The sequence below is a fragment of the Numida meleagris genome, chromosome 3 (genome assembly GCF_002078875.1).
Source record: "Numida meleagris isolate 19003 breed g44 Domestic line chromosome 3, NumMel1.0, whole genome shotgun sequence".
Lineage (NCBI taxonomy): Eukaryota > Metazoa > Chordata > Aves > Galliformes > Numididae > Numida > Numida meleagris.
This window is the reverse complement of record NC_034411.1, coordinates 58556898-58584613: the sequence shown is the minus strand read 5'-3', so window position 1 is coordinate 58584613 and position 27716 is coordinate 58556898. Positions and strand designations below refer to the sequence as shown.

The 27716-nt window shown below is 37.8% G+C and overlaps 1 protein-coding gene across 6 annotated transcripts in view; it reads right to left on the bottom strand.

Moving 5' to 3' along the window:
• PTPRK (protein tyrosine phosphatase, receptor type K) overlaps positions 1–27716 on the bottom strand; it is a 397652-nt gene that overhangs the window by 49582 nt on the left and 320354 nt on the right. For all 6 annotated transcript variants that reach the window (XM_021390545.1, XM_021390547.1, XM_021390546.1 and 3 more), the window contains exons 11-13: positions 27235–27340; positions 21501–21774; positions 18289–18325 (exon numbers count right to left, since the gene is read on the bottom strand). In XM_021390545.1, coding sequence (XP_021246220.1) covers positions 18289–18325; positions 21501–21774; positions 27235–27340 — 417 coding nt within the window. The remainder of the gene's footprint in view (positions 1–18288; positions 18326–21500; positions 21775–27234; positions 27341–27716) is intronic.

Genomic DNA, 27716 nt, shown 5'->3' with positions numbered 1-27716 from the left:
AAACATGCACCTGGGGAACCATTAGCCACCAACGATGCAATGATAATATCTACAAACAATACTTCTTCTTGTCTATGTTGTAATAACTAGATTAATAAGTATTACATTAAAATACAGTGCCATCCTCTATTATTATGTCTTCTGTTTACAGAATATCTGAAAGGTAAAATTAAATATAACAATGTTTGCGTACTTTAAGTATTGAATTATTTAATTACATTAAACAACTTGGTGGGACTACACCAAATTTCCTAACAATACAAAAATACAATTTTTGATCACTAGAGCACTTTAGAAGATAAGCGTTTATAAAACACTTATTTTCAACAGGACAAAATGCTGAGAAGAAAAAGGAAGAAATGAAAATGTAAGTTTTGGTCTAAATTAATATATAATGTTACATTGTTTTTTGCTGCAAAACAAGTACAAATAGTCGGAAATCTGTAGTATTTAAGTGTCAATGGTTTACAGGTGTTCGGCCCGGTTCCGTGACTAATGGGGCGGGGGATCCATGGACCCACGCCCCTGGAAAGGGAAAAGGGAAAAAAGGGTAGGGAGATGGGCCTGAGAGCAAAAACAGTGGCAACAATCTGAGGAGAAACAAACTAATTTACTAAAATTAGACATCGGAATGCAAAACAACGCACTATAATACAATATAATTACAATTTAAGCTAATAAATCCAATACAATGAGGGAATGTCCAAAAATCAAGGTAGGCCTTACTCTAATACCGACAATAAGACAGCTGGGGAGAGAGATGCTGCTGGGACGAGAGATGGGCGGAAAGAGAACAATCTTGAGATCTGCGATAGATAAATGTGACATTCAGTGCTCCCGAACTTGAACCAGGACAGGTACATTTCTGCTCAGCTACAAGCGACCTTCTAGGGGAAAATAATTCTATCTTCTTTCACCTACGAAGACTTGAGCAAAAACTGCTTTGAGGGAGGCCTAGACAAAGGAAGGAATTGATCTTCTTGTACCTCTTCAGCTGCCTCATGAGAGGATGAACACAGACACAACAATGAGAGATTGGCAGGTGCTTTGATAGGTGCACAGCAAAAGAATTAGAGGCAGCAGACGTAACAAGGTAAAATCCCAAGCACAGAGCATAAAAAAAAAAAAGCAAACGACACAGTGAAGATGGTCAAAGACAGCGAAAGGTGCCCACAGAGGCTATGGAATCCCTGTCCTTGGTAGACATTCAAAACTCAACTTGACAAGGCCCCAAGCAACTTGACGTAACTTAAAAGTTGGATTCACTGAAGTTGAATCTGCTTTCAGCAAAGATTGGACTGGAAGACCTCCAACCTGAATTATTCAAAGACTCCTAGTTTATAGATGAATACACAATTTGAGAATGTTTCTCTTGTTGCCTAAGTAGTCATTATTACCTTTTTTCATAAATAAACATGCAAAGCAGTATTTCCCTGAAATGCACAGAATGCAGTTTTAACTTTGTATTTCTCCCAGTTTCATTATTTCACTTAGATTCACAGGCTTGAGGCTTTTCAAGGATCTCACAATTTAAAAAGCAGTCATCTAAGATTCAGTGAGAGCAGGCACATCTTAAAGTTGACTGTAGCTTTAAGCATCTGGCCCCGAGTATTTAACAAAACACTCATGTTCTGGCTTCCTAAAAGATTCTCCGTGGCCAGTGATGGCCTACAGGGATGAATACTGCTCTCTCACACCCTAGCTCTACATGCAAAGAAGTGCAGAAAGCCAATGGAGAAGAGAAAACGGCTGAGTTAGTTTTTGCGTTCCAGAACATCTTGATCAGCTGAGGTTTCATTAACTGGGGAAGAGGATAAAAAGCATCCTTTTAGGCTGCTGATAATATGGCCACATACTAGGCAAAAAAAAAAATTACTGCCTGCAGCACTTGATTACTTTCCTCCCTGGAATGCTGTCCTCATTTCCTGGTGGACCTTTCCTCAGGGGCTTCCCAGGGATGGAGAAACCTTGCCTTAAGAGAGAGTGGGGAGATAAAAGAGTGGTGATTCAGGGTTTAACAGCAGAAACACAGCTTGTGGTTAAAGGAGCTGCCTCAGGTCTGACAAGAGAGTGAAAATGCAGAGACATGATACATTTAATGGCAAAGGAAATCAGAAACAAAAAGAAAAAATGTCTGGAAAACAGATATGTGGAATGAGGAAAAGATGATGAAAAAAAGAATTAGTCTATAAGAAAAAATGCAAAAAAAAAATCAACAAACCCAACTGAAAAAAGCAAAATATCAAAATAAGAAAGCATGCTGATATGAAAAAGGAAAAAGGGTAACAATTGATACAGAAAATGTTAAAAATTCTTTGGAGTGATAAAAATCACTGTTTTTTGATTAAATCAATGACTTTTAATTATGTATGTCAATTTAAATTGTACTTGATTTGTATTCTGTTACTACATGAATCTGAGAGAAAGTAGCGCCATGGAGATGCCAATGAAAACAGAAGCAAAACTAATTGCAAGATCTCAGTGAGGAAAAGAGCAGACTTCTTTCTTTCCTGCTTTCAAAAGGCTCAATCCCAGACCTGTTAAAAATGCTACATTTGTGGACTCCAAAACAGTTATTCTCTGTGCTGGTTAGCAATGAGAACTCAAGATGCTCCACACATGCTCCCACAAGACAAATTTACCACATAACTCCACATAAATTGTCTTTTTTTGAGATAGGCAGAACAAGAACATAAATAGCATTGCAAATCATGGCTGAAATGCACTGTAAGATCTGTGTGTAGTGATTTACAGACCAACCTCTTTGTGATATTTATTACCTGTGGTCACAGTTACTAATTCCTCAACTTCAGGGCTTTTTTTTTGAAATATGCTCCTTTCTCTTTCTTACTCTGCAGTTCAGAACAAAACTGCTTTTAGCCTTAGTGCTTTTAATAAGGTTTTAAAGTCTGTGTTACTTTTCTTTTTCCTAAGCATAAAGAAACTATTTCTCAAAATATCCTTCACTGACCAAATTGAACTGAGATTAAGCCTAAATAGTCCACTTATTCTTTAATTTTTTTGTTGTATGCACTGTAAGCACGGAAGAGTCTGTTCATTTGCTGTTAGTATGAACAATTTTTTAAATTCAAAATGTTCCAATTTGCCTTAGCTATTTTCTGTATTCGTCTACTCTCCTAAGATCTGGGAAATAAAAAAAATACATATACATCTAAGACCAGACCTTCAAGTGAAATCAGTGAGGCTATGCCAGTATGGGCAAAAAGAGGAGTCGTCCAACCACTCAAAAAAACCCAACAAACTAATAAAAGGAATACTTCATGTCTCTTTGTATTCTGCTTCATCACATGTAGTGAATAAAGATGTCAACTTAAACACTTTCAGTTCACATAGAAGCAGTATCTACTGCAAAACTGTTTGATTATTTGTTAGATATATTGGCTATGTGCTCCTAGCAGAGTCATGCAGAAAAAAAATCTTACTTTCTTTTATTTACAGCAGAATGTACTTATAGTAATAAAAAATACTGTATTAAAATTTCACAGGTTTCAAATTTCAAATTATTAAATTTGTTTGATCACCAGAAGATTTTTATGTTTCAATTTTCTACCTGTTAACTGAGAGCTTGTAAAACCTTTTTCAAGGAAGTAAAACACATGAAATGCTTTACTGCATAGCAACATGCTAACTAAATTTCATTCTTTCTCAGTTCAATGACTTAACGTTTACTCAGGGAGCCTGAGTTCAAAATAGGATTCATTTCACTGAACTGTCTTACACTGATCTTAAATTTTGGCAAAGGTAAAAGCTCCAGTAATTTTTAAGAAACTTTTATTACAATCACTGACTGAAAATCCAGTGACAACAACAGCCAAATATAAACTCTATTTTTCAGGAGCCAAATTTTCCTTGTCTCGTGGCCCTAAAAGAATTAGCTTTTTTATAGAGGTGTGTATGCTCAGAAAATTTCCACAGGAAGTCAAGACTGGTTTAAGAATGACTAAAACAGCTTTATGTGCTTTTCCAAATCTCTGCACGCAAGATGCGAGGAGAGGCCCGCCGGCAGCAGAGCAGGCCTTTAGAAGCTGCCCTGGAGCTGAGCAGCCTCCCCTGTAACCACTACCCAGAAAAAGCTGTTATCTGCTGTAATCCTATGACACACTTGTACAAAGTCCGTGTCATTAAGAACAACTATCCCCAAGCAAATATTCTCCCCAAGTATTGCCACCACTAACAACTGACCAGAGGCTCATGCTCAGTGCCACGCACAGATCTCTCACATGTTTGACCCATCAAATGCTCCGTAAATGAAACAGAGTACAGCCTGAATTTCATTGCTGCCTAAAAGATTAGGTGAAGGAAAATTCCAGATGAGCTTGGAGTGAATTAAGTTCAGAGAAGGGCTATCCCCTCCTCTGCAGACTGGGCTCCTTGTACACAAAGGGTCATTCCAACCAAGATGAACAGAAATGGTTTAGAAATCACTTCCAAGGTTAAAACAAGCAGTGTAAGATGCTATGTTCTGGATGTGTGACTACAGCAACATTGATAGCACACCAATGTTTCAGCTATGGCTGAGCAGTGCTTGCACAGCATCAAGGCCTGCCCCCAGCAAGGCGGGAAGGAGCCACAGCCAGGACAGCTGACCTCAACTGACTAAAGAGATATCACATGTTATATGAAGCAGAGCTTGGCAACAAAACTGAGGAGTCTTATCTTCCCAAAGCTCAGAGACTGGCTGGGCATGGGGCTGCCTTTGGGAAGTGGGGACTGACTGTCTCTGCAGCATTTTTTTTTTTTAAAAAATTTCCTTCACTTACTATATTGGTCTATATCAGCTTGAAAGTTTTCCTGCTTTTTCTCATATGATTCTCTCCCTCAATTCTGCTGGTAGCGGAGTGAGTGAGGAGCTGGATGGGAGCTCTGTTGCTGGTTAGGGTCAACTTACCACAGAAAAGCAGACAGATGAAAGAAATGAGCAACTATGACAATTATTTCAAATTTTTGAAAAACAGCAGAGAAATACAACTTATGCCACTGGCCATTCATACTCAGGTTGGTCATCTAAAAACAAAAAGCTATCTCTTCTCCAATTAACAAAAAGCTATTTATACTGCTCCATTCAGCCAATTACTAAACTACAATTAACATGCCAGCTCCTTCTTGCTGAATCCTTAGAAATCTTTTCAGGTATTAACTTGAGACAGAACACTCCTATTTAACAGCTGAAAAAGCTGAAACAGAAATAAACAAGCCCAAGGTAACAAGGTTCTCACTCTTGGGCTAAAAATATTAGCAAATAAAGTCAGTGTTTTGTTTAACCTACACTTTTCCTATATGTTCACTGTTTCCCACCTAGCCCAACACACACATACTCTGCCACTTTTACACCAAGGTAATGTAAGTTTACACCAGGTTACCAACCTAAAAAAAGCAATCTACACTTCTTGGCAGTTCTTCACACTTTCCATTTTGCTACAACCAATCTTCCCCCTCCTTTTCTCCCTTGATTTTTTTTTTTACACAGTATTTCAATCAGGATACGATTAAATGATTTGAATGACAGACTTGAAAGGTAAAGCACTCCAGTTTGCCACTACTTTTTTTTTTCTAGAGCAACAGAGGATGAATGAAAAGGGAATAAATGACACAGTAGTCCTTTTCATACCCCCCTCTTTTTCCAAGAGCATGCTTTTTTATTCCCCTTGCTTTCAATTCAATCCATTCACAAAGGATTAGCATAACACATCTTTTTATGCTTGTAAGGGTTACAGTTGTAATCGCTTCACCTCATCACTTTACTTAGAAAACCTGTCTCCAGAGGAGTAATTCGATTACTCACGACAATCCAACTTCTGCCTAACCAAATAGAAATTCATTATAATGCTGTGCTTGTGCATCAGTTTACTCTGAATGGATGGGAAAATAAAACCCAGCAATGTGAATAGTTGGTGCGGAAGGAAGAAAGCTATTGCTGCCTAACAAAAGGCTAGCAACAAAAGACAGAACCACTAGCAGAAATTCTTAGTCCCACTGGCACAGAAGCCTCCAAACTGGTAATGACCTGTACCTTTTAAAGGGCTTGGGTTTCAAATGGGCACAGAAAGATAGGAGCATCAGATTGCTTCCAATTGACTAGTCTTTTCCAGGTACTGGGCAAGTGTGTGTAAAAATCTGAGACAAAGCATTAGCACAGGCTGAGGAATCAGAGAGGAACTACTTCTTTTGGGGGAAAATACCTGAATATGCACACATCCTAATCCTTGCAGGGGCTTCTCTTGCCTTCTGCTTCTGAAATTCTAAAATGTGCATGATACAATCTGACTACATACTGCTTAGCAGTAAAACTAGTACCACCCTTAGTAACTGGCAGTGGATAAGGACATAAGAAAAAAAAATGAGGACAACTGGCATCTCCAAGTGACTTCCATTTGTCCATATGCCCACAAGCACGAATCTAAGAAAAGCTCACACTGATTGTAGCACAGAAGGATAGCACTTTGGGGAGAAGCACAGATGCCAGGATCATGTCTTCTATTTAGAAGTAGAGAATTTCATTTATTTTACATTATTTCTGTAAAATAATTTAAGATGCCCTGACAGAATGGGCTAAGTTCTCAAAGGCAACATTTGTTACACCAAAGGTTTATGAGTATTAGGGTCCAGCTGACAAATCTTTAGCTGTTAGACTGGCTTAGGTCTGTTTTCAGCTTTCAGAGCCCATAACTATCTTCTTGATTGTTATTTCTACAGATATCTGAGGATTTCAGCACAACATATGGGTGGCATTAAGGGCATTAAGGATTTATAAACTTATATAATCATGATAAAAACACATAAAGTCTGAAATACAGTTGGGGTTAAATTCAATAGTACTTGTTGTCAAGATGAACGTTGATGCGTCCATACATGAATTAAGAACAAAAAAAATGACATTGGCAGTGATGAAATTAAGTAACTGTTCCAGCCTTATCGGGAAAGTAAATCGCTGTATTTACTTCAGTCTGATTTCTTTTTAATCTGGATATTTTTTATTTAAACTTAAATACTCTACTCTTCTATATTCTCTTTGGCACTTTACCTTTATTGTGATGTGTGTGTACTTTATGGTGACTGGAAATCAATAATCACTCCTTTTTGTCTTGAAAAACTTGAAATATCCCTAAGACAGCAGCTTTTAAAAATAACACCCATGGGAATTTACTAATAATCACATTGATAAAAATGGGAGAAACTAAGTATGCAGAATAAAAGACAGATGCTAAAATGAAAGAAAGTCCTCAGAGCATAAAAAGAACAGTTGGTGGTTGTTAGTTTGCAATTTCCAGTTCAACATATTCAACAACTTCAGTAGCTATGCTTACTCTATAAGGACAATGCATTGGCGTTTTTCTCCCTTTACTCCTTAGTTAAAAAAAAAAAAAACAGAAGAGAGCAACTCTCCAACTACAATCCCACACTCCAACCCTTATAAGAAGTCCAGGTCCAAGGGAGATATCTACAGCTAGATAGTGAAATGAAACTTAATAGTCCCGAGTGTTCAGCCTCAAATTCAAACATATCTTAAGAAATGGATTGAACCATTCATTCTCTTTTGCCTCCATATGCTTTTTAATTTGCTATTGCTGAAAATTAAGTTACAATATTAATTTCTATAGGTGCATGCTGTTAAAGAAATTCTGCTTACAGCAGAGGATATTCGACACAGTGTGCAGAGAACGTAGGCACAGTTAGGAATGGCAATGCTGGGTGTCAATGGTAACAGAGCTGTCCTGTTTAATACGTAACTTCCAACAAAAAAAGTTGAAATACATCCTGTTAAATCAAACACTAATAAAATACATTCACAAAGAACACAGTGCTTTTGGAAGACACAGTGAAAAAGCCTCAGCACAAACATGAGAGCATGGATTCATATTTCATCTGCCTTAATCCAAAATAGAGATAAGTTTTCAAGGATGTTTAACCAAGTAAAAAAATCACAGAATCATAGAATGGCCAGCTCCTTTAGGATCCTGGGATGCATGTCATCCATAGACTTGTATACATTCAGTCTCATGAGGTGGTCTCAGACTTGCTCTGCCCTTACACTGTGGGGGGGATTTACTCCCCCAGTTCCCATCTAGAGGCTCAGGGATGCAAGCTTTGAGGACATGAGAAATGTAAGAATCCTGGCTGCCAGTGATGAACTGAAGTTAAAAACTCATTTAGTATTTCAGCCTTCTCCACATCTGTCATAGCCAGTTCTTCTTTCTCATTTACCAAGGGAGGTACGCTCTCTTTGGCCTGCCTCTTCTAGCCAACGTACCTATAAAATCCCTTCTTGTTGTTTTTAACATCCCTCACCAAGTTCAATTCCATCTGCTCCCTGGCCTTCCTAATACCCTCTCTGCAAGTCCAGACACCATCCCTGTATTCTTCCCAGGTGACATGTCCTTGTTTCCACAGTCAGTATAATCCCTTTTTTTCAGTCTGACCAGCAGGTTTCCTGCCTCCCATGCCCGCTTTCTTATTCTGAGGGATGGAGAGCTCTTATGATTTCAGAAAGGCATCCTTAAAGAGTAGCCAGCTTTCTCCCACTCCTTTGTCTCTACGGACAGCTTCCCTGGAGATCTCATCCAACAATTCCTTAAACAGCCTAAAGTATGCTCTCTCAAAGTTCACGGTCCTGACCCCACTCTTTGCCAGGCCCACATTCCTTGAGATCACAAACTCAACCAGGGCATGGTTGCTGCAGTCTAGGCTGGCTCCAATTTTAATGCCTTTAATGATTCCCTCTGCCCTGGTGAGCACCAGATCCAGCAGCGCTTCACCTCTTATCAGTCTATCTAATACTTGAACCAGAAAGTTATCATCCACAGACAAAAAATACATTCAAGAACTGAAAACATCACAAGTTAGCCACCTCATGCTTACAAGATACAGTATTTTTTTGGTGTTTATTATGATGGTATCTTTTCTCACTTTGTTGTAAAACATCTGGTTAGATATTTAGTCAGGAGACAGACACCACATAGTTCTCAAAACTGATGATACACAAACACAACAGAAGAGAAATGGCTAAGAGTACCTCTTCTCATTAAAAAAAATTAAAAGCTAAGACAGTAGTCAGTTTCAAAGTGGAAAAAAGAAAGCTATCTTAAATCTGTATTTAGTTTCTGGTTTAGGGAATTTTCATTTATATTCTTGTCTCAAAACACTCATACCATAGCATAAATTGGTTCTTACTACCTTAACCACATCCAAAGAGGGAACAACTACATCTTGAGAGGCAACAGAAAATTTATCCTGCATTTTTTAATTTGCTTTTTAGCCTAACAAATGGGCAATGACAAGCGTATTACCTTCTTAACTCCATATACATTTCATAGGAAATTACACACTCAATGACTGTTAAGGGGGTTTTGTAGAAAATTGGATCAGTATCATTTTCATTAGCTGATATATCTAAAGTTAATGTCTACGAACCATTTAGAATTGGAGTGAGGACACAGACCCTATTTATCTTACTCTTACCAAAATAGTGTTGAGAAAACTGGTAAGTCACATGCCTACTGCTGCTTCTGTGTCTGTTTTCCTGAATGTGTTTAAAAAGCGCCTGGATGTGGTGCTCAGGGACACGATTTAGTGATGGGTTGTTAGAGTTAGGGCAGTATGGTTAGGTTGAGGTTGGACTTGATGATCTTGAAGATCTTTTCCAACCCGAATGATTCTATGATTCAGAATAGTCTAATAGGTCTAACAGCTGGGTCAGCAGTCAGTCATCAAATCTGCAAGACCAACACTCTCATACTGTATTCAAAATACAATCCGGCTATAGTCTCTCTAAAGTTTCTCAGAGGGCTACTGAGCTTTCCTAATCCTGACAGATGATCTGGAAAGCCTGGTGTGAACAACTGAACTGGCCTTCCTGCAGCTGAACTTTTGCAGGTCAGCCGATGGTGCTCTAAACACAGCAGCACTGTGTGCCTACTATGTTAGACTATGATCTACCCAAGCACCACAGACGTCTTCCTCCATCAAACCAAATCATTTTATGTAAGAAATTGCTTGTATTTGTCTGAAAACATTCTTTGAATGAGTTACTAAAAAAACAAAGTATAAAAGATTTGTGCTCCCATCTCTCCTATAAAATTTCATTGTCCATATTTCACCTCCACTACTCAGAAAGGGACATGGAGGAAATGGCAATTTCTGTTGCTTGATTCTCTGCAAACACAAATTGATTTCACTTTCTGAGTCTGAGAAAAGTGTTCAGTTTGAATTCAATTTGCATTAGATAGCAAAGCTATTTGATTTAGCTAAACAGCATCATGGTTCAGAGCTTATGCAGAGCAAGCAATTATTTTTTTTTTATACAAAGGCAACCAGATTACCAGCTTTTATATTTGGACAAGCATATAATGAGAATCAATTTGCCCTCTCAGTCCCCAAACTGTCAGCTACTTACGTTGAATGCGTGTTCCTAAATTCTGTCAAAAAGCTAAGTAAAATTTGTTGATTTTTAAATAGGTTGTGCCTGCTGCACATAGCCACCATGCATTCTCATCTAAGTGTGTGGCATGATCTAGGCTGGAAAATATAAATGGTTGGTAACAGCAGTGGAACACTCCACCTTTAGATATCTGTTCCACAGGTCAAGTGATGAATCAAAAATGTGATCTAACTCTGATGGTTAATATCTGATGGCCGCTAATTAATAAATTCCTCAACAGAGTAATCTGAAAAATCAACTTTCCTATTTGACATCTATAACACTATTTTCTATAAAGATGTGTGTAGAAACTATCTTGTTACATTCAGCTATCATCATCCTTGACCACATTCAAGATATAGAGAAGCTCCTTCCAGATAAGTCACTGAGCAGATGATGAAGCCTCCACTGCCCAGGGTTCATGGTCCGGTATCATAAAACGTTTTACAGCAGCACAAGGAATGGTAATCCTTTCATTTGGCTTTACAAAAGGAAGTGTTAAGGAAGATAAACACATGAACATAAGTCCCTACATAAACACTATGGTTCAGTGACTTCAAGCAGAATGAAAACTAGCTGACAATCTTTCTAAATTTTGAAATAACATTAAATAGTAAGACTTTCAGGATTAAATCTTTAAAAACTACCAGAAGTGAGTAACACTGAACAACTGTGAGAAAACACCTTTACATCTGCAGAAAATTATGACAGCATGTTAAATTACCAGTCCTCATAAAATTTGTTAGAAAACTCTAGGGAATGCAGTACAGTAGATTCAAAACAGAGGACAGACAGTCTTAATTTAGCACAATCTGCAAAAACATATCAAGGATTGATCTGAGGTTTGCTCAACTATGTGTTTTCTACTGTAATAGGTCAATGGAACAGGAAAACAATTTAGATAATCTCGATGGTATACATAAAAATTAGGGTTCATGTTAAAACAATGCCTGTATTTGTGCAAATAACTGCCTTCCATATGTTGTGGCAATTTTAATGTCAATTACAGTAATTGTAGAATTCACTTTCACCCTCTCATATAGAAAAAGCCATCCTTTCACTTTTGTTAAAAACATACTCATAGTAGCAAAAGCTCCTTCAGCAATTCCTCCAAGTGCTCAATGATCTGCTTTTCCTGTCACAGTCTAATGGTTCAAACACTAAAATGCACAAACAGAAAATGTTTTAAAAATGCATCTTCATATCATAGATTTACAAAAAAATATAATTTACATCTTCCATATGTGTTCCTCTTAAATGACAGAGTCAGAAACACAATAGCACCAGGGGTGGAAAGGCTGAGATTATGATGCTTGTTTCCCATCAAAACATAAGGATTTGGTTTTATTGTCACAGAAAGACACCCACTTTCATGATACTACAGAGTGTACAGATGTAATCTCTTTCATCCATATTCACTTATGCCACACAGCACCATTCCGATTTTATTTGCATGCTATGATGGTGTAAGTACCTATTCTCTGTCAGAGCAGAAAATCTTCAGACATAATTTCCCACACTATGAAACTGATGACAAATAAGCGAGCATTTGTCTTAAACTTGCTCATTTACCACCTCATTATGCTACCTCTGAGGTTTTCCCTTCATTTTAACTGCCCGTAGAAACTGGCTTTGGACTAGTTGTTGCCCAACATGAGAACTAGCCAGGTCTGGAATAACTAGACCTACTGTAATCTTGCTTCAGCATCAACAGTTTGACAGCACTTTAAGAGCACAACATCCAAGGTAAAATCCTGCAGTGTTATGGTAGCAAGGGCCTGAAAGCAGTGCACTAGAAATGGTTTGGATGCTTGAGGTGGAGACCATAACTGGTCCAAGCTTCGTAGCCATATGAAGAGTGGCAACAACTAACGCATAATAGATGTTTACTTTTGTTTGAAGCCAAATGTTTCTCATTTCAGACATGCTGCTTTAATGTCCTAAATACTACACAGGCTTTTGCTATTCTTTGCATGACTTTGCTATCAACTGTGGTGTTTTCAAAAAGTATGCTGCTGAAGCAGCAGAGCTGTTTGCACAAATTTCTGTAGTGTACTGTCAGTGCAGACTACTGCCTAAGGACATTTTCCACCACAGCAAGATTAGAGCAGGGTCTTTTTTTCCTCTATGCTAATGGCCTGGCCAAATCACTTGGCAGAAGGGGTGAAATAGTCAATAATATGTTGTCCACTTGCATATGTGTGAATAACCGATATTCAGTCATCAGCAAAGTGCAAGTAACTAATGTCAGCAGATACGTGACCTCTGAATTTATGTTCATGTTAAATATTCTGCCATCTACATGGTACTGAATGTGGATGCCTTTCCAGTTGACTCAACAAATATTAACCAGAAGCAGTGAAGAACGCAATCTGTTTCGTGACTTTGACAGTGAAGGGTTCTGGAGTCCACTGTGATCAAGAACCCTTTATTACCACATCACTGTGAAACACAAAAAATATTCCAAGTCCTTCCCAGACTGCTGAACTTGCACAAAAGCCCCAAGATGCATTCAAACCACATACACTTTGTATTTACCTGGCTACAAAAAACACAATGCCTGTAGCTGCTCTCTGCTCTGATGGGCACAAACCAAACTGTTTCTCCTGCGAAGTCCATCTGCATACCCTTCTGGTCAGGATTTTTCTAGAAATAGCATGGCTATCATGCAGCTGCCCAACAGAGAGGAAAGAAGTTAATACTCCTGAACTCAAGAGCAATCATCTTCTTACACAGCTGACAAAACCTCAATCTCTGTATTTGAGTAATTTGGCAGCAGTTCCAATCGACCATACTGAGTTGCTCTGCAACACATTTGACAGTGTTTAGGAAGTGCTACTATGCTTGGCAATGCTGCTCCTTGTTTCTAGGTGGATAGCTGTAGAACTTCATTTAGCACTCTGTCAGAGATGACAAGTAAATAGTTTAATAAACTGTTGTAATGTTCCTGCCAGCAATGTGGAATTACATTTCATTTAGTTAAAGGTGTTTGAATAGATAGAAACACAGTGATAACTGATTACAGGGCCATAAATGGGTTTCACAATTATCAGTGAGCACATTTCTGATCTAGATGTTGATGGAGTTCTATCTTCTTTGAGCACCACTCTTTTCTAAGGCAAAGATCTGCCTTGAACTTCCTGTCCAGATGCACCGTAAGCAGCTTTACTGCTCAAAAATATTTTGTCTTGTACAGGTGAAATGCGGCCAACGAACCAAGTCCTATCAAAATATGTCAGTTCACCTTCTCTAAACACTTGCAAAATTATGTCCAAAAATCACTTGTATGACACAAAGTATGACACAAAGATAGAATCATAGAATCATAGAATTAGCTAGGTTGGAAAAGACCTACAAGATCACCCAGTCCAACCATCCACCTACCACCAACATAACCCCACTAAACCAGGTCTCTCAACGCTATATCTAAACGTTTCTTGAACACCTCCATAGAGGTGTTCAAGAATAGAGACATAAGAAGAGACAAACAAGAAATGATGAAAGAACAGAAGAAAGGGAAGATAAAAAACATTGCAGCCCTGGCAAATAGTTATTTTAAATGGTCATTTTAATTGTGTATGCATTATAAGGGGAATCAAAGATTTTCTACTGCATTTAGGAGTTTAATAATTTATGTAAGAATAGTAAATTTCTACATATTTTTCAACAAAGGATGCGAAACACTGAATGCTCCCAATCTGATTAATTATGAAGCAAAATTCATTGTAGCTGAAGAGACCTAAGAAACCAGGAGCCCACTAAAAAACATATATGCTGAGATGCTCCTCTTTCACTTAGAGCAGCAGATCATATATCAACCATTTTCTAATATTTGAATGTTAACTAGAAACCTCTATTTGAGGTCTTATTTTCGAAATGTTTACTCTTTGGTTCCTTTAAAGTTCCTAAGGATTTGATCTGCTTATAGTAACCGCATAAAGTAATCTGTTGAACATCTATGACAAAAGCAATACTGTAATACCTTGAAATCATGGAAAGCTAATATTCATTATATCTTTGGACTCAAAATTCTCTCACGCTGACTGTTGATTTTCTAAACACGTCTCAACAGTCCAGCTGTTTCCTCTTACAAAGTTACTGATTAAAAACCAAAACTTTCAAAGACTAATTAAATTTAATACAGGAATGTTTTCATGCAATAATCAGGTTCCCTATGGGATGTATTTAAAAAAATGGTATCTAGGAAAGCTGTTAGATTTTTTCATTATATTTATTAGATTTTTTTTTCCTCACCAGAAGCTGTCAACAGCTCTTTCAAAATTTAGTAATAAAACCAAATTCTTGAATACATAGGAAAGGGGATAGGAACTAGAAATTACTTCTGTTTGTAATTACTCTCAGAGGTAAAATATATGGCTTAGCTTTAGTTCAGGGACAAACTAATGAAATTGATTGTACACAAATATAATACAAATATAATCGTAATATAGGTTTTGTGTCTGGAAATCTGGAGGTGTCCCTCAGTTAATTGCTAAAATTCTGTTTCCATCTTTGAAAAGTTCAGCAAGCGAGTAAAAATCTCTTTGTGCAACAAAACACATTATGGAAAGCACCACCGAAGTTTAAACACATTGATGTTTCTACTATGAATGAGTGAAAGGAAAGATGTGACTTAGGCAATATCTGCATTATTTTCTAGATTTAGATTGTCACTTAGGTCTCCAGAATTTATTAAGATGGTACAGCCAAAAGAAAGTCATTTTACAGGCATTGATCCAAACATACAAACAGCACAGATAGGAGCTTCATTTCATATATGTTTAGCATATGATAATCTTCCCTCATTTAAGCATTAATCAGTAAAACATACATATATAAACATTCTGCTACAGGAGGTGATTTGACTTTCACAAATTTCCCTGAGAGCAGAAACATCATCAGGAACAATTTCAAGGAAATAATTATGGTCTAGACAGACTTATGACTTCTAAAGACCTAATCCAAAGCACGTTAATGTCAGCAAAAGACTCCCATTGACATCAGTGGTCTTTGGATCAATCCCCAACTGCTATGGAAATTAATTCAGAGCAATAATGATGGTGAAGTAAATGCACACTTGCAGTTGAAATGTTACCACCCAGATCTTTTTATTTCTCAAATCAGATTAAAAAGTAATTTTCTGCTATTTCACAATTACTTCCAGATGTGCATCATCTCAAATAGCATTTTCATCCATCTGTATGAACCAAATGTGCAGAGATGGAGAGGTTCTATGCTGCCTGAACTAGTAACACAAATGAAAACCAAAAGGGAAAAAAATTCTGGAGGTGATGAAGTTCATGTTTTAAATGCAGAGTGAGAAAACTTGGACTACATTTATCATTCCTAAATACTTCAGAGTAGAGTTGCCAATTCTGCCACTTCTTTATTTACTGCTATGGTAGATTTCTTCTAATTATTTTCTTTTCTCTGGTTTTCTAAACAAAACTTACTAATGCACGTAAATCAGTGTTAGCCTCAAACCTGGCAGCCTAAAAACTGTCAGAAATGTCAACTTCATATACGCTCTGCTTAATAACAGCTCTGCTGACCCTTCTGTCCTCTTAAATGTCTATTTACATACTAAATAATTTGAAGCATCACTGTTCTCTGACCATGTTAATCTAGTTTCATTCTGTTAGCAGTTGATAAAATTTTAGATTGTAAAATGCCGATGTAATGTGCTAGTGGAAACCCATTCCAATTTTTACACATTCAAACTCAGCTCTAAAATAGTACTGATCAGTCATCAACATGATATGTTACTCCCAAGTGCCTGTCATGGAAATGGTGCATCTTGCATTCACTCCTATAGCAGCGGTTTGGTTAACATACATTCATTGTGATATGAACATATGGGTTGAACTCTGCCTAACCAAATTAGTTTTAGTAAGTTTGAGAACTTTATATAGGAAATTACTCACAATACCTTTTTGCTGAGCAATGCAATATTCCTCATCTCTTAATAAATATCTGACCTATTACCTTAATCTCTGTACCCTTCTCTGTACTTCAGAAAACAAAATTCAGTTACTACATGTATGAAAAACCAGATCATTAGTGACTGAGTACCAACTAGATTTGAAAAATAATGAGGACAACTTTTTAAAATAAAATATTGGTGGTGATTACAAAAAGGATCTGAGTGGGAGCTGAATTCAGCTTGACAGAGGAAGGCAATATTTGCTAAAAGTATCCAAGTTCATTTTCTGGGAAACAATGATTTAGATATGTTACACCCAACATCTGTACCACAGGGAGTTGTTTTTAACATGGTTTCCTTAAGAATCAAAGCTTTCATACCCTCTTACCACGTCTAATAACTTAAGATTCTCTCGGTCAATTCAGTCCAATATGCAGAAGGGCAAAAATCACAAAATCATCAAATTCTTTGTGAAAACAGGTGCCCAGATATAGAGGGAATCCATATTATCCTAAATCTGGAAATGCTCTGGAAAAAACTTTTAAATCTGTTGCTGCTTCAATATTTTCTTTCCAAAAAAAATAACTCAGTGTGTTTTAATACTCCAGACACTAGTAAACCTCTCAACTTATTCTAAAAATATTTTTTCAAGACATGCCAAAAGCAGCAAAATACTTTAGTAATGATTTGGCAACATCTTTTAGATAAGTTCACACTTCAGTACATTTTGTATTCAGAAATCTGTAAGAACAATGCACCTGCAATACACAGATTGAAAAAGTTTGAGAGCCTCAGTTTACTAATTTGCTGACTTTCATCAGTTTGACACCGATAAATAAACTATTTAATCAATTCACAGAGGTAGAAAGCAAATCTTGGGAATGATATGTGCAAAACCCTTTATGCATTATAAGGTTTTGAGGAAAGTATCAAAAATTTTTGAGAAGTAAATTTTAATTTTCAGTTTCCCAGGAAAACATTTTGTTACTACCAACTCATTAGAGCCATAAGCCTTTAATTGGAACAAGTTTTAAATTGAAAGAAGCAATAGAAAAGATGGTGTTGATGTGCCACAGCAGTACTTTAAATGCCTCTTTGCTTGTATCTAAAGTTGCTTTTACACTGTGCGTCAGAATGTAATTAGAAAGCAACAGTGTAAGCAGTGCTGGGCCTTAGAGGAGTACTGCTTCAGCATTTGTTAGGACCTTTCTCATTCCTGCTGCTGGAGTCATTCAAACAACTCTCATGTTGACTCAGTCAAGCAACCACAATGAATGGCTACATAAATACAGTCAAAGCAAGAGATAACAGTAAGCAGAATGACTAAGTCCTCATTTGAAGATGAAACTGTATTTTTGAGCAAGCAGTATGTGATTAACCTGCTGGATGTGAGGTCAATACGATTTATTCTCAGAACTATGCAGTCAGTTCAAGCCTTGGGCCTCACTTATTATGGATACAAGATTTCCTCAAATCAGCCCTCCCCTAAGCCTATCTAAAACTGTGATTTACTTATGAAAATTAACTACTGTGTCCTTCATTTAAATGAAGGAAAAAGTCTCCTTTGCCACTGGTTGGAAAAAATTGTTAGCATAATGGATGGTTTAACCAAGTGCTCTTACTGGTCTTCAGCCCACCTATCTGCTGCCTGCAATACTCTAGCTGCCTAAAAGCAGATCCCGAAAACCACAGATGGGGAGAGGAAAAAAAAAATAAAAAAATGGTGTCCTGAATTTGTCTAACTTCTGAGTATTGCTAGAATAGTACCCTCTTGGTGCAATACCAAAGAATAAAAAGCAGTAGCCCATTACAATGTAAGAAAAGCAAGTGGTTCAATATACAGGGATGGTACTGGCTTTGGTTCAATTGTTTAACAAAAACTCCACATTTCATTAAAAAACTATTTTGCTTGGGGGGACAAACCTCTTACCTTTGGTAGCTATTCGAACACACTGAGTTTTGGTTTCCTGTTGAGAAGGGAAAATTAAAGAAAAAAGTCAGAGCAGGTTTCTTTTTCTTGCCCTCCCCATTCCATAAATTAGTCCTAGATTTGCTGATCAGCTGAGAACACTGAACCAGGTGGCTCAGGGCATTGGGCTTAGCAGGGGAGAAGGCTGTCATTTTGCCTTTACGGAAGGAACAAGATGGATAAAACCTGCCTAGGCACCGAACTGTGCTGTGATAATGATGGGGAAAGAAGGAGCAGGATAGCCCAGATGTGGCAAAATTACATATTATTCAAATCAAATTGAAATCATGCCATAAGAATCCAGTGAGAGATTACAGAGGGAAAAAAAAGGGGAGAACTGTTGGTCATAATAATTTAATGGCACAGAAACTATGACCCATGCAGCAAGAAGGTACATTTGTTCAGCACTGTGCCCAAACTAAATAGTCTTGCTGCATCCAGGCATGCTCAGAGACACATGAAGCATATTGTCATATCCTCTCCTTCATGCTTCTGAGAGTGGAATTAGCACAGAGGTAGCCCAGGTATCCCTTCACCTATGACATACTTGATCTACAACCTATATCATCTGCCCAGGAAAGACAGTGATTTGACAGGGATGTGCTTCAAATGGACTTGTATATGCAAATATAATTTTTATGTAGTTTATTACTTTTTTCCTCCAGAAATTTGGTCAGCAATTGAAGCAATTAAACAGATAATGGCTTGGGTAAGCACACATCAGACAACTTGAACAAATGAGAGTCATCCATAAATGTGTTTTCCGATCCTTCTGAAAAATGTGTAGTAACTTTAAAGGGAAACACATTGAAATAGCATAAGGTTAAGTGAAAGGATGCAGCTGCTTCTATATTAGATCATCCTAAATGATATTATTATATAATTAGAAAATATCTTAATGACAGCTTCATTTGATAACATATGCTCCATGTAGTTCTGCCACTACCAGCACTGCCTCCTCAGTGGATCCCCTGGGCTCTCTCTCCTCTTGAAGATCCCAGAGTAACTTTTGAAAACACAGTATGTAAAGAATGAATAAAGTCATGAGGTGAGGGTGCCCCATAAATACAACTTTTCAATCTAAATGAAAGCTCCATGAAATTTATCAGCAAATTTTACTTAACTAGCACTATCCCCGGTGACTGGATTTACTGGTTTACCCTTGTCCAAAACATCTATGAACATCACAGTGTAACCCTCATCCTACTCCCACAGTTTATTTCAGAGGATGCTATACTTTCTGTTGACTATTTTGGTGATCCTCCTGGTTTACAGTAATGCACCTGTTTAAATATTTCATAGCCCAGAGGTTGTCTTTCAATCACTAGATCTACGTCCAGGCAGAATGCGGTGCAACCCCAGCTCCTAAAACATCCCTTCAAAGCTCTTTAGAAACACAAATCTGATCCAAAGTCTTAAATCATACCAGGGAAAACCATTTTAGTATTAAACCCACTCACAAACTGAAGTTTGAGGTTCAAGTAAAATGTAATTTGTTCTTCCCTCATCTTCTACTTGTCTGTCAAAATGTAAACACCAAAACAAAGACTTATGTATTTAATATTTTTTGTTCCTTATTGCATTTATTTCTTGGGGAAATTAAATGAATTTCCTCATGATTTAGTTTGCTGGAAGGCAACAACAGCAAAGGGAATTACACATAGAAAGTAAGGGAAGTAGAAATTAGTAACTAGCAGTTACTTTTCATTTTGCATTGTTTGCTTCACAGAGTTCTAAAGATGAAAATCAGACAGAACAGTCTCTTCCATGAGAAAAAGCCTTCAGTTTTTAAACAGCTCCTGTAAACAGTTTCTGTTTTTACCTCATTCTGACTTGATGCAAGTGGTTTTCATAACCAGAGGTAGAAAGTGTGACTGTCTTCAAAAGGCTCCACGGCAAAGCCCCTTTGCTAACCACGGTTTGTTTGATCACAGCAGAGACCCCAAAGGAAGGGGGCACATGGCTCCTGCTCCTTTCCTGGTCCTGGTGAGCACCAGCTGCCATCAATCTTGCTATCGGGCAGCTCCTTCCCAGGCTGCCTAGATACTTCTTGTGGAGAGTCTTACAGAAACATCCTTCAGTTTTCTAAACTAAGGACTGAAAATCTAAGTTTTTAATTATTTGCAGCTTCTGTGCCTACCACCTTTACCCTTACCTTCCTTTGCAAGAGAAAAACAATTCAGGAGCAAGAGCATGGGGCCTGTAGAGCCATGGTGTTCCACCCAAATGGAGTCCACTGTGGTGTTTAACTTCCTGCTGTTTTTTTCTCTTTCATATGCATGGAGCCAGCCACAGTACTCAGCAACAGGGCTAAAAATGAAGCACTGGGGAGGTAATGAAGGTGAGTGACAGCCACACTTTGAATGCTGCACAGCAGTTGAACAGTCCTGAAGCAGACCTTGCCATAAAGGCTCTCAGAAACACACCATGGCCCTGGGATTACTTTTGCTCAAGCCAATTTTTTACTTTTTATTTGAGGTTCAGGGTGAGACTCTCCACAAGTTTACAACTCTTCACTAGCCTGCTGAGCAGCCTGATTCTGTTTATCCTGCAGTAATAAGTGTCACAGTTGTGAGTTGGGGAAAGAACAGGTGATGCTACTTACCAAGAAGACAGAGTCAAAGCACTCATATTACTACACTTGGACAATTACCGTTCATATATAAAATATATAAATATATAGCATATCATATATACTATATACTACTAGTATATTATATCACACTACAAATAAAATATATATCACATATCACTAATATGCATATTAGTAATATTACTGCTTATATTATATCTACTGTATTATATTATATATAATATATAAATATAGTATACAATATATACTATATACTTCTACTGTATTAAGTTACATATAAAATATATATTACTAATATACAAGTTAGTAATACAGTTATTTTATTATATTAATACATTATACTTCGTATAAATATTAACTTTTATAATAACATATATTACTAATAGGAGAAGTATTAAACTCAGAACTAGTAACAGTTACTATGACACAAGAGCAGCCTGAAATGCGAGTGGCAGGTTGCCATACTGTCATAGCATGGAAATGAAGGGTGCTACTGCCAACAAACCCAGCTTGGACAGCCCTCATTGTCACTGGGGCACATCTTTGATTCTTCCAGGAGCAAGGTGTGGTTTGCACTCACCTTCTCAACGCTGCTCATGGCCTGGAAATAGATGTTGTAGCCCTTCCGAGGAGCCAGTGGTGGATTCCAGAAACCCTGGTAGGTCCTGTTGTCACCTACGGTGAAAGGGGCTGGCTCTGGCAGGTTGCCAGGGGGCAGCTCAGCAGCAAAGTAATATGGCGATCCACCACTGAGAGCCGTCTGGTAGGTGACGGGGATCTGGTAGCATTCCATGGCACCCGTCTCTCGCTTTGTTCGGTGTGGGTGCAGCTCCTCAACAACAATCTGGTAGGCACTAGAGAAACAGAGGAAAAACGTGTATCTTTAAAGTCACCTGCTATGGCCAAGTGTCTAGTCTAGTAAAAATGTTAACCTGACTGCTTTCTATCAACTTCAAGCCAAAAAAAAAAGAAAAAAGAAAAAAAGAGAAAAAGAACAGGAAAAAAAAAATAAAAAGAGAAAAAAGAAGACAGTGGATGCATGGATACACTGAAGACAAAAGCTTGAAGTATAGGAAAGCTATCTAATTCAGCCATTGAAAAGAAGCAGCATCTATCCTTTCAGGAACAACAACAATACAAGTATATCTATACAACCCCCTAACTATGATTTTTTTTTCCTTTTGAATAAACACAGGAATTAATCTGACTTTAAACTAGATTAAACTCTTCGTACAATAATCAGAAACATCTGAAGTTAGCATTTTCCTTTGCAATGATATTACAGAAAGCTCAGCCTCAAGGCCCAACATAATGACTGCCTCCAGGCTGTGCTCAAAACACCAATTTGCAGTTGTCATATCATTAGAGACAGAATGTGCTGACAGGCTTCTCCACCTCTTGACCTTGCTGTGGCTTCTATCTTGGCTCAGAGCTATGCAGATCTAAAGTACAAGTGACATGCAGTAATACAGGCACAGATGGACAGAAATCTGTCCATTCCACCAAGATAGACTGCTTCATTCCTCTACAGTTGTCAATGATAAAATGTTAGATATTGCTGAAGCAGATGGCATTCGGCCTATTAAATCGCCATCCCAGCCCCCCAGTACCTATCTTGAAATGGTCTGTGGGTTGGTCACTTTTCAAAATCACCTTCTCAAAATAGAACAGGTAATTATAATTCTTCTTTCTCCTTCAGGGGAAGTACCTAACTGCAGTATGGTACCAACTCATTATCATCTCTCCCTGCTCTGCAGAAGCAGAGGTCGGTACACAGAACTTGTGTACTGAGAACAGGAGGCAATTCTTCAGTTTGTAAGAAAGAAAAAACCCAGCCGTTTGTATTCTAAGAATTGTATGAACAGGTATATATGTATGTATACAGCACATATATATACACACAGTTAAACTCTCATCTACATGTAGATACATGAGAGGATACATGAAGGACCTTCCTACAAACAATCATCTCATCATCAAGATTAGTAAAAAAATATATATATATATGTCTAAGCATGTGGATGAGACCTGAAGCAACTCAACTAAACGAGTACAATTTTCTGTTTTGGTTTTGTTTTAAAGCTTTCTAAACAGAAAAACTGAAATCAGGCAGAGTTCTGGAAACTTCACTGCATTGCTGCAGGGACTCCAAAAGGCAAAGGCAAAGACAATCCTCATTTTTTTCAGAACTTATGGGGCAGTATTAAATTATTTTGTCAATTTTCTCTGCTACTAGTGCCCAGAAAACCTAATAACTGTAGTGGCAGAGATGAAGTGTGATACTGGGGAATTGAATAAATGAGAGAGAAAAAATAAGAAACTAGTCCAAAGAGCTATCCTCTTTGGAAAGAGTTTCTGGCAGTATTTTCCTGCAACATTGTAGGCTAACAAGACACACAGGAATATAACCATTTACCTCTGGGCCTTTGGTGATGCCATCTGTTCAAACCCATTTACTAACACTCTGGTGGTTCCAAAGCACTATGTACATTCTATGTTACTCTGCATACTCATAACAGAAAGGACACTCCACTGCAAAGATAGAAGCCAGAGCTAAATTTGCATAATGAAAAGCGGAGTGCGTGCTGGCTGCAAAGACCATAAGAGATCAAGGTTTAAGTGACAGTTTAAAGGTAACGCACTTTGTTTGTCCTTGGATTTTTTTTTAAAGGTATTACTAGTCCTAAACTGGTGAGGAGCTCCCCAGCTGACACTTTGCATGAAGAGATTATTTTTCAAATCAAACAGCTTTTTCTTTACTGAAGAATACCTGTATAGTCCCTCTCTATCAACCAAGCTGATAAAAGGCAAATTAAGATGCCACTACCAACAGGTCTTTCTTTTCACCCTTCACCAAAAACCCTGGCTTCAATAGGTATTGCAGTGGTAAATGTGTTGTTTGTATTTCATAGGCATTAGTATCAGCTAGAAAATTCCTTCTATGCATCTAGCGGAGAGATAGCATCCTTTGCTTAGACAGGTGCCAGACTGAACAAGTCCAAGTTATAACCTGAGCCTAGTTCGATTGATAGCTATGTTTTAGCTGCTTCCTGCAGTGGTCCACTTGATCAGCTTTGTTGTCTAATGGAAACAACCTAATTCTGCATACGGAGATATTGGGAACACGTTCCCAATCACAGAAAATAAATCTCATCATTAAAAAATTGTCTACACTGATTCTGATCTATGCCCTCCGTAAACCTCATTTGAAAGCAGGATTTGAAAGAAAGATGTACAGGAGATTGTTTTGCTGAATGTCAGGATGATCCTTTAGAAAAACTACAGTGGTAAATCGTGTCTTTAAATGAATCACTGAAGCACCATTGATGCTACTGACTGGGATCCAATCCACCAGACTGATGGCAAAACAGTATTCTTCACTGAAAGCCTGAGCCCCTAAAGCCCCGTCTCCTTTCGCATTTCTAGTATGCAATTTGGTTTAAAACTTCAGAAGGCTATAAAGCAAGCTAGAATAGATTAAATGATAATGCTAAGAGGAAGATATGATTAGAGTCACATTTACAATTGTGATGACTATGGCACGTAGTGTCTTAAAGAAATGACTGATACCCACCTAGAAATTTCAGTTGGGTTAAGGAACACCTGTTTCTTGGGGGCTGTGCTGATAGAGAATTAGAGGTACAACAAAATCTGATCACAGTATAATTCATTTTGTAATAGAGTACCAGACTGTAAGCTTTTCTTTCTCTATAATTTTATTCATTCATGTATTTATTATTATTATTATTTAATGTGGACCTACTGCTATTAAATACATTGATCGTTTTACAGTCTGCAGCTCCAGGGATTAGAGAGCTGGGTGCAAACAAAACCTTTAAAAAAAAATCAGCTGTATTCTTCAGTGTCAGGCTGAAGAGCAGCATTAGAGTCCCTCCTCTACTCAATCACAGCTGCAGGCATGGTGATGCATTTTTACCATCTACCTGGCAACATTCATTATGATAGCAAGACAGGCTTGTAGTAGAAAAGCAACTGCAGTGTGGATGGAGTGAAGCTTCAGTAAAACTGCTCATAAAGTTTAGTGAAATGCACTGAATCAGTTCTGAATTTGTGTGCTACATTTATCTCTCCTATTAAAAAGCTGCTGAAAAACAACTGATTGCAATACACAGGGAAGGAACAATGTCTTGTGCATTTTCCTGGAGAATGTTCCTCATTCAGAGTAAAGAATAAAACACCTGTTTTAAGAATAAAGCTCAGATTCCTGGTTACAGTGGAGGATTTATTTTCTGTGTCTCCTGATATTAGAAATTTAATGTAATTTCCTAGGTATTCAAAATCAATTAAAGTTGAGCAGGAAGATCAGAGATTGGAAGAAAGATGCACTCTTTCTCGAGAACATACTCAAACAATAGTTACTAATACTCTATTGAGCTATCCCTATCAAACTTTTGATTAACTTTTAATACATAGATCCTTTGCTTCCTCCTCATAGGCCAGAATGACAACCTTATGCCATAGGACTGAGGATGCTGTAAGGCAAATCGACAGAATAAGTCAGAGGTGTTGTGCTGCAGGTTTACTTAGCAGTGACTTACTTGCCTGCAAGTACAGAAGAGGGAAGCAGAGCACCCTGAGTGCAAGTAATCCTCTAGCCACATCCCACCATGCTCCCACGTTATGAAAGAAAATCCCCAGGAGAGAACACTGGGATGAAAGACTGACCTCCCTGAGGGTGAGCAACGGGACTAAACGTGGGAGCCCCCTGCTGTGTGCACAAACATGCTGCAGACCAGTCTGTAAAAAAGGATGGGCACCACCACAATCAGCAGATCCCAGTCGTGCTGACAGACATGCTCTGGGCAAAACTACACATTGGTTCCTCTAGGAACCACGTGCAAGACTGGAAAGAATTGGTACTGTTTTGAGAGAGGTATCATGTTTTTCAAAGAGGGACAGCCTTGCACATGGCCAGCAGCAGGAAACCAGGAAGGTTCTAAAAGCATACAGAGAGGTGCACAGTGAGTTTAAGCACTCGGGTATCTTGGGAGTGTTTTCTGATCTCAGGTCTGGTTTCCACTGTATCAATTTGACACAAACTCTGCCTTAGGAAGCTAAGTCCTGTACTTAATATAGTCCTGTACATTTTATCATTCTCCACCCTGCATAAAAATCCCAGGTTTGCTCCAGGGCAAGCTTTCAGAAACTCCAGATGTATGAGGTTACAATTTTATTTACATCAATATCTCCTATAGAGGAAACTGATTTGGATGATCTTCTATGACACAAATAAATAACTGAATTATATTGATCATAAGGACAATTGCGTGATAAGCATATAAAAATGCTTATAGGTATGTGACTCACCCCCAGAACATCCAAGTGAAACACACACTCCTCTTAACATAAACAGATTCATAGGGCTCAGGCACATTACTGGACACCAGCTGAACCACAGTAATTGACAATGCAACACACAACAAAATGCATTAGTCCATATTTTTCAAAATGTCACAAGGGTAAGAGCATGGAAAGGTTTTGATGCTCAGTAGCTAATTAACCCCCAATTAGTGCTCTCTGTCCCTGAATCTTCCTGATGCAGTCGTATCAGTAAAACACAAATGGAACCAAATAATATCACAAAAATTTTGCACTAACAAGGAGAAGTAAAAAGCGGAATGTGGACTAATCTTTGCAAACAGAATTAAATTATCTCTCAATAGAGAGCAGAAAGGGAAAGACCCCTGAAGTTAACATAAATGACATATTTTAATATGATTATGGGACATGCCAAATAAAATTTAATAGCTTGCTACACGATTTCTACTAAGAAGCACTCTGAGGGAAAAAAGGTCAAATAGTTTGTATTCATCAGTATTTTTCTCCCATTTCCTCTGAGCTTCCTATTTTCCAATCCTACATATGTGCTACAGAACAGATGATTTGAAGCACTGGAGAGGAAGTGTTATTTTCAAATCCATTTTCTGACAAACACCTTTCAACCTCATATTTCACAGACAGTGAGAGGAAGTAAAATGAAATGATAATGGATAGGAGGTAGTCCTGAGGACCCTAAATCAAACAAGATAGACAGCTGGATGATTAAGGCCATGAATACCTTTTGGGAGAAAAAAAAAAATGTCTCATTAATTAGAGATCTATTGGCAAGCTCAATTTCACTAAGAAAAACAACAGTAACATCAAATGAATATCATTTAGAAATGAATAGCTTTATCAGCTTCAAGACAGCATATAATCAGCTGAAGATCAGCTAAAGAACCTCTTCTTGATTTCTTTTATTTTTTGGTTGTTTTTTTGTTTTTTTTTTTTTTTTTGTTTTTGTTTTTTTTTACCTGATAGGAGCACCTTTGGCCTGCGCTGGTCTCAAGAGCACAGTTATTGTAGTAGCAGTTTCATTGAGCGACGCATCAACTCCTTCATAGTCCGGTAAAGTGGGAGCTGATTGAGTGGGAAGGAAAAGAATAAGAAACAAAAAGATTTTGAGTTTTTACGACATTGTGGCTGTTCACAACACAACAAAAACGGATGATATTCATCAGCTACATGACTCTTTTTTAATGATTAGAGTCAAACACTACTTTTTATTAGAGCACAAATAGGACCTCAACAACTGATAATCCTGCTCCCAATCAAGCTTCCCTCCCTCAGGTCTGCTCTCTCTCAAGGGAGGGAGGATTTGACTGCCAAGAAACCCTAAGAGCACAAAATCTATTCTTTTTACTCCCTCTTTCTATCTTTCAAACAAGTATATTCACACTCTTGAAGACCTACATCTACCACCTCTCTCTTCCTTCTCCAACAATTCGGCCATCCA